The 8,199-nt window shown below is 41.5% G+C and overlaps 1 protein-coding gene across 1 annotated transcript; it reads right to left on the bottom strand.

Moving 5' to 3' along the window:
* Positions 1 to 1,393: 1,393 nt before the first annotated feature.
* LOC147920701 (uncharacterized) lies at positions 1,394 to 2,316 on the bottom strand. The gene is made up of 4 exons (XM_087501185.1): positions 2,283 to 2,316; positions 1,951 to 2,241; positions 1,655 to 1,854; positions 1,394 to 1,432 (listed from the first exon to the last, which is right to left on the bottom strand). The coding sequence occupies exons 1-4, from the start codon at positions 2,314 to 2,316 to the stop codon at positions 1,394 to 1,396; spliced, it is 564 nt and encodes a 187-aa protein (XP_087357311.1).
* Between the last annotated feature and the right edge of the window lie 5,883 nt (positions 2,317 to 8,199).

Raw genomic sequence — 8,199 nt, 5'->3', positions numbered from 1 at the left:
GTTTAACACATTGATTCTTGCAAGAGATATATGACTGAAAATCATTTAGACAACAGTTTGAGAAAAATACAAAAAGTTCCTTTTACATGTTAGGAATATCTGGGTCAGGAAAAGGTATAATATCGAAACTAATGAAGCTTTAGTAAATTTAAGATTGCAGACAACAGAACGTTTCTGTTTTCTTGCAAAATTCAGGTGTTTTGGACATGTGTTTCACTACTTCAAATGACTTACGCTGTTGCGATTCTGGTTGGAGCCACGTCTCCTTTCATTTGGAGCAAAGTCATCTCGGTAACAATCTTACTTTACCCCCATCAAAAACGTGCTTATTGATCATTTGAGTGATGAAGGTTTTCATATTTTGTTCCGTTCTGTTGCTCTTTTAGGTTGTCGGTCATGTTATACTCGCAACAACTTTGTGGACTCGTGCTAAGTCCGTTGACCTGACAAGCAAAACCGAAATAACTTCATGTTATTTGTTCATTTGGAAGGTTAGATTGGTTTAAAAACAGACTCTTTACAGAAATTTCTAATCTCTAATTTGGTATTAAAAGAGTCTTTGGATGAAACTTACTGATAATTTCTCCATTTCTGCATCAGCTCTTTTATGCAGAGTACTTGCTGCTACCGTTTTTGAAGTGACATTAGAAGAGAAGAAGAAGAAGTCATCACTATGCTTTCTGTTTTTATTCAGAAAAGTTCATCAAAGTATTTACCGCATTATGGGTCAGCAAATAGCAGCTGCAGCCCCACTGACTTGCAAAGTCACTATGTTTTGGTAGAGATTAGGGTACCTTATTCTGAAACATCAACAGTCTTGGCTTCTTGCAAAGTGTATTCACATAAGACAATAATAATTTTATGGGCTTGTTATAAAAGGGATTCCATTCTTGTGTCTCAAGAAGTAAGGCTTCTTTGCTTATGAACTATGAAGAGACTAAGCTTTGTTGTGTTTGTGTAACTTGGTGGTGCTACTTTGCTTTCAAGCTCTTCCAATTCATTGACATTAACCAATCTCGAACTAAATTGTGTGGACCCTCTGAACGAACAAGAAGATTACCAAATGCTTCAATGGTAATCCAGTTTAACCAAGACACTAATGATGATGTTAAGCCACATAACAAATTTTTCGTGAGAAAAAATATATAACAACAAGGTGGCTCATGCTGATGGCTTGTACAGTTGTACCGAGCCTTCTTCTCTTAGCAGCCTAGTAAGATCTCCTTAGGAACAATATTGCACTACGACTCCGGTGAACGGAGGGAACCAAATTATTTTGTTGACATAACTCATCAAGTCAATTTTGAAACGCAGTTTGGTAAGTATAATGGGAATGGCTAAATTTGAAGGACAAGTGGTTTACTTTGCTGTATTTTTATTAACTGCAACAAGGTCAAATCTCCTGGATGTAAATTGTGTTCCTATAAGCTTCCTAAACAAATGACAATGTGAGAGACAGAGTTAAGATTTGTTATTATCTTAATTATTTTACAAAAGAAAACAAATCTCCATTTTTATTTTCTTTTGACTGCAATCTAAAGAAATAAATATGTCACTTTTTTGGTTTAAAGAGCCAATTTGGGGGAAAATTGTCTACAAATAAAATATGATGCGGAGACACACGCGCTTGGCGTGCTAAAGAGTTCGCACGAACATTAGCATGGCGAGAAACATAAAGAAAAGAGAAGGAAGAGAACTCCTCCCTGTCCATCTGCATGTCATCGAGGTAAGGTACAAAAGCTGGCCAATCAGTAGGGAAAGACACCATCTTCACCAAATCTGAGCAGTCGGTAAGAAAAACCACATCCCGGAAATCATGTCCAATCATGCAACGCATCGCCCAAATGAAGGCCTCTACTTCAGCATGTAACGGGGCCAAACTTCGTCATAAATTTGTCACTCCAAGCATCGGTGGCAAGCCTTGTGACGAGGTACAACACCATCCTGCACCTGCAAAAACATCAGTCGCCTTCCAAGGGCCGTCAACATAACATCTATGTCCCGTGTAAACCAGTGGAAGCGATATGCCCCCACGATGCCCCGCCGTTGGACGCATGAGGATGGAGGGATACTCCTCCCCCTCGTCATCCACCTGGGCCTTCTGCCAGGTCAAAGCCTCACCCTCCGCCACCGGGACAACCTCATCTGGGTGTTCTACCTGGTTCTCAAAAACACGTGCATTATGGGCTTTCCAAATATACCACGTCAGCCAAGGAAAAGCTGAAACCTGTGAACCTGGACCTTTAGGATCCAGAAAATGATCAACATTAGCATAAACAGACCTTGTCGGAAAGAGATGTGGCCCCACTGGTACATGGACTAAATCCCAGACTTGTTGATAGTAAGATTTTACTACTCTACTGAAGTTCAATTCCCTAAGCACTTAAATTGTCATTGTAGTACAAAGGGTGTCAAACCAAATGGGTGAGCCATTAACCACAAAAGATGCAATCAAATCTAGCTAAGTCAAGCGAACCTTAGTTTTGATTTTCTAACAACCTAAGTGAGAAAGCAACAAAAGAAAAGGAGAACTAATAGCAAAACTAAGCAGTGTCTAACAAAACTAAGCAGAGCTAAGCGAAACAAGCAAAACGTAAACTGATGCCAACAGATGATAAAAGAGAGCTCGTGAGGCTGGGTATCAATGATCCATGAAGTAACTTAGTCTTAATACAAAGATTCGATAAAACTTTAAACAAAGCTATCCCTAGACGAAAGATTCAACAACAGGTCAATCCACTCTCGTGACAGAGACCCTCAAGCCAAGTTACCTCCAGACCTAAATCTCTTTAGCGAAGCATAACAAGGCAGGCATTAACAACCAATCAATCAATATCAATAAACACCCTAGACAACTAATCTCTTAGGCTAGGCACGTAAATCTCCGGTATTAGCTAGATCAGACATTTCACCAAGCCCTCTCGGGTGGAAATGCCTCGGGTCAAGCTTCAGATGATCATAAAGAAGCTAGCATGAAGAACACTAATCCAGAAGGGATCTAAAAGATTTAAACATCAAAACCCTAGAAAAGACTAAGAAAACCTCATGGATCTCACCCAACCTCAAGAACTTTAAGAACACTACTCAGAAATCATGAAGCTCAAGAACCCAAACCCAGAAAATTCAATAAGCAACATTATGAAAAGAGATTAAAGAGAGATTAACAAGATTATATAAACTAAAGCATAAAACAGAGATGTAAAACTATAAAAACTTGAAAGATTAAGAGAGAATTCGAATTACAAAGCCTTAAATACGTTTTGTTTCTTGAGAGAAGTTCTAAAAATAGCTAAAAAGGAGCTTTTTAAGTCTAAACAAATGAGACATATTTATACTAAACTTGTGAAAACCCTAGTCAAAGTCAACGATTTTTAAGTCGGTTGATGCTTAGCACGATCTCGCTCTCCTCTGCTTCCAACAGCTCGATCGAGCTATGCTTTCTCCTCTTGTCCAGCTTTGGTTTCACGTTCCACTTCAGCTCGATCGAGCTCTTCTTTGTCTCAGACAGCTCGACCGTCTTTTCTTTCAATCAGCTCGATCGAGCTCTGCCTCTTGTGTCAGTCGCTCCACCTTGTCTTCTGCTCTGCATGCGTTAGGCTAGATTCCGCTTCAGTTGGTCATTCTGCCTTGGTTCGACTTCCTCTGCTTCACTTCGTCTTCCCAGCTTGATCGAGCTCTCTTTCGCCTTGCACTCTGCTCAGCTTCGTGTTCCCAAAAGCTCTCCAAAACCTGATAACAACTCCATATGCAACAATGTATGCAATGCTAATGGAAAACTACTAAGTGAGTGAATTTATGCAAGAATGAGACGCAAATGCTACAAACACAGGATGAAATGATGCTAAAGTGAATGCAAATGAGGATCTAAAACAAGTAAAATGCAGATACATCAACTCCCCCAAACTTATTTCTTGCTTGCCCTCAAGCAAATAATCAAGATTAAGCTTGAAGAAGAGGTTTGAAGGAGGGGGCTCAGAACCAAAACATGCTGATAAAATAGGTAAAATCAATGTCCAAGTTAGTAATTGTAAAACGCAAAGAGAGAGAGAGTCCTACTTAAAAACTTTAGCCATGCTCTTCCTTACACGCCTTAGCCTCTGTTTCAACTTTGACATGCATTCAAATCAACCTATCCCTTTAACATTCATTGAATTGGAACCGTGAATCAAGCTTAAACACTGCCTATGAACTCATTTGGTTTGGCAAGAAAAGGATGGAGATAAAGGTGATCTCCTTTAGAGTAGGTTCATCGTTTTTGATCAGGGTTCTCTCAAGAAAATGAATTGAGCTTTTGGGAGAAGGCTAAAGGTAAGGACCAACAAATGCATACAGGAATAAAACCTTGTCTACCCGAGAGTACCCAAGCGTTTGACTCCTAATTCTCTAAACCCAGATTGTCCTAACTCTACCCTTCAACTTTTAGCTCTTTTGATCATACCCATTCACCCTTTTGTACCAAGTCTCAGGAGAGGTTTCTTTTTGATTTTGCCTAGCGGATTTGGGGTTTCTTTTCTAAAACACTCATTCTTTGACAACTTTCTTTTCTTTTCTTAGAACCATCTTTCTTTTTTTTCTATACTTTGCATTCCCCAAATCCTTTACTAGACTTTCATATTTAGAGACAGATTACCGCTCCTAGAGACTTTATCCTTTCTTTTCATTCTTTTCTTTTCCTTTCTGCACACATTGAATCCCAAACCCCTGTAACAAGTTCCCACCTAGTCCTATCTAGTCCGGATAACGCGAACTAGAACTACACAAGGTTCCATTCCTGTCGGCTCAGACCTAACACTTTCTACCAAGCTCAATCCGAAAAATAAGGCCTCACACACAGAGATAATTTTGGCTTGAAAGAAGGGTAGGCTAATGGTGGGGGAAACTGTTCCAATAATGGGAATCAGCTACTTGGATTAGCCAAGAGTGGTATAAAGGTGAAAGAAAATCCAAGTATGTATATTGGTATCCATGAGTTCAGATTCAGTGCTTAAAACATGATAATTATGAGTCAAGATTAAGTTCAAGTAAATAGGAAAGGCATCAGATCACAACATGTTTCCATCTAGACAAGAATGCAGAGTTGTGAATTCTAAACATGGTGCTGTTTTACTTCAGGTTCGCTAGATCATGCATTAGACAACTAATAACTTGGGCATTGAATTTATCTAGTAAATCAGCATGTCTACGAGGCAAACTCATAACAGACCCCTAACACATATGCACAAACTACTGCATATGTACAAACTACTAAAAAAGAAAGCAAGACTTAATCTAAAATGCAACTACAACTATATGAACACTCTTTTTTTTTTAGAAAATTTAAAAAAATTTCAAATTTTTTTGGGTTTTCTATGCCTTATATGTATGCAGACTCAATGATGCAAAATTTGAAAATAAGAGACAAAGAAAACAAGTTATATACATCTCAAACCCTCCCCCAAACTTAAATTACACAGTCCCTTGTGTAACAAAAATTTGAAGGAGAGTTCAAAAGACAAAGAAAACAAACTAAATGAAATGCAATGGTATAAACAGATGAGTGAGGAGTGTTACTTGGTCGTTTAGGAGAATTGGGAGTCAAGGTAGGCCTCCATGCTCTCCAGGGTGTAACCAGCGGTGGGAGAGTAGGATGATGGATCGTGTTGGGTCGAGCTGGCGTGTTCATCTTCGAGATCCAGTGGGACAGGGAAGCCTCTCTTCGAGCTTGATGGTGGTTTAGCTGCTCTGCGCTTTCTCTGGTTTTGCTCAAAGGAACTGGTTCTGGCAGTTTCGAAGGAACTAGCTCTGGCTGGCTCAAAAGAACTAGCTCTAGCGGGTTCAGCTGGGTTGGAGCCTCGCCTGAGTAGGCTTGCAGAGTTGCTTCTCTGGAGCACATTGCTCGATGAGGGTGGAGGTGGAAGAGTTCTTCCCTCTTCAATTTTAGTGACCCGAAGCGTCAATCCTTTCACAGAATTTGTTAACTCCTTCACCGTTCCTCGCAGAGCTTTGTAAGATTTATCCTGAAGTTTGTTCCATCGCTGCAGAAGGCTGATATTCCTGTTGGTGCCTTTCATGTGCCTGCTCTGCTTAGGAGAAGGAGGCTGTGTGAACCAGAACTGCTGAGGTGACTCTTCTTCAGATATGTCCATAGGCTGCGGGTCAGGCGAGTTAACAGCTTCTGCCGTGTCAGGTTGAGTGCCTTCAGGGTAATGGAGATCCGCAGGGTTTAGGAGGAACCAGATGTTGTGAATGTCCTCTAGCGTAGTGAGAGTTGGGTTAGGAAGTAAGACCCTAGCGTCACCAATGCGTGGGTGATGGAAACGAAACATAAGCTTGTCTTCATGCACTCCATGGTCAAGAAACAGTGCTTTCTTCAGATACCCCATATCCAACGAGCGAGGTTCATGAAGATCTGAGCGCAAGGGGACACCACGATTGGATAGGATATGAGTGATTATCCCGCCAACAGTCAACGTGTTATTCTTCTTCCCACGGTTTTTGACTACCCAATCGCGGTAGGCTAGGAACTGCCTTAACAAATATACGGAAAGAGGTGTGTCTGACCCGTCTCCCCAAAGCACAGTGCCATCTGTTGTGGTTGGGAGGTGGCTTTGAAGAGCAAGATCAATCATCTGAAGCTCACTCTCGTTGACTGTCCCGGTAGCTTGGCGCGCAAAGAAAGTGCTTGCAACACATTTGTGAAAGTATCTGATGGCCGGACTACTAATTTCGTTGCTCTTGTTTCTCGAGGATGTGTAACCACCATTGCTGATAGTTTTCCAAAGTGCCTTCAACTCTTTGTCGTCAAAGTCGGGGCAGGTTTCCGTCCGGCTAGGGAAACCAAACAACTTCTCTAAGTTGGTGATGCTGCAAGAGTAGCGCTTTCCGTGGATCGTGAATGTAAAATAGCCTAGCCCAGACTTGTCTTCATCGCTTTCTTCATAGTAGTACACGTTGAGAGAAGCGAGGAACTGGCAGGTTTCATCTTTGTATGCTTCACGGTTACACCTCATAAAATTTCCAAGACCATAGTTTTTGAATAGGAGCTCAACGTCCTCTTTAATTCCAAGCTTGTGCATGGTAGAGCGATGAGGGTATCTTGTTGCAGCGAAATCGCATTCCATGAAGAGGTTATAGTAGTCTTGTGGAGTGAGCTGCTCCCCTGACGGTGTGGCTGGCGGTGTGTATTCCTCTGAATCTGTTAAATCCTCCTGAATCTGCCTTACTCGCCCCACTGGTCTTTTTCCTTGAGCTATTTCAGCTCTCCTACGTGACGACTCCCTAGAGCTAACAACTTGATCCTGAGTTTGTGGGTTTCTATCGTGAGATAGTGACCGCCGTGGATGGATTGTTCGTCGAGCTGTTGTATCCAGTGATCTCCTAGAAGGTTGCACTGGCTCCACGTTTTGTACGTCGTCTACTTGAGGTTTGGCTGAAGCGCGTGACCCTCTAGCTTTGGCAAGCCTTATTACTTTGGCTGCAGCTTCCTTTCGTGTCAGACGCGAACCCTCTGCTTCTTCTTCTGCCTCAACCACTGGTGGTTCCTCCTCTTCTTCCTCTTCTGCCTCAATGTATCTCCGCCTCTTGTCAGTGATGCTTCTAGCTAGCTCAGCATCAAGTGGCTTGGTACTGGTTTTCCATCTAAGCTTGTTAAACATGGTGAGAAACAGAGATGAAGCTTAGAGAACTTGAGAGAGAGCAAGAATCGCAAAAGCTAAGGTTGATGAAATGTATGGCTAAGCTTAAACGATTTAGAGAGAGAGACGAGATATGCAAAGTTGAGTGAAGAAGAGTGTGACTTAGTCTTTTGTTTATAGTGGAGAGATGATAGAACTCGACTTGATGGGTGAGAGGAGACAGCTTTGTGTTGTCTTGTGGGAGACATGGTGGAGTTGGAGGAGACATGTGGTGGGACCGAGCTTGAGTTTGGTGGACAAGATTTAAAACGTGTTCTACCCACTTTTAGGAGCTGTGAGAAATGGGAAGGAATCCAATGCTGCTCTGTTGACTTGTGTTGACTCCGTCTCCAGCTCGATCACCACGCTGCGTTGGGCCAAGCTACATAGTGTACGAACTTGATTTTTCTTTTAAAAACCTGAGAAAATCATAAAACTAACAAAAACAACCTAAATAGCAATAAAAAGAAATATATACAGGGATAAACATGGGACTTCCTCCCAAGTGAGCTTGTTTTAAGTCTCTAAGCTTGACTTCCTGTTTCTT

The sequence above is a fragment of the Camelina sativa genome, chromosome 19 (genome assembly GCF_030686135.1).
Source record: "Camelina sativa cultivar CO46 ecotype springtype chromosome 19, ASM3068613v1".
Taxonomy (NCBI): domain Eukaryota; kingdom Viridiplantae; phylum Streptophyta; class Magnoliopsida; order Brassicales; family Brassicaceae; genus Camelina; species Camelina sativa.
The sequence above is the reverse complement of the archived record's forward strand: the minus strand, read 5'-3'. Positions and strand labels throughout refer to the sequence as shown.

Coding starts and splice junctions, on each gene's coding strand:
- LOC147920701 (XM_087501185.1), bottom strand. CDS start 2,316: ATGTACCAGTGGGGCCACATCTCTTTCCGACAAG. Junction 1,855..1,950: donor GGCGACTGATGTTTTTGCAG/GTGCAGGATGGT, acceptor ATGCTGAAGTAG/AGGCCTTCATTTGGGCGATG. Junction 1,433..1,654: donor ATGTTTCTCGCCATGCTAAT/GTTCGTGCGAAC, acceptor TCATTTGTTTAG/GAAGCTTATAGGAACACAAT.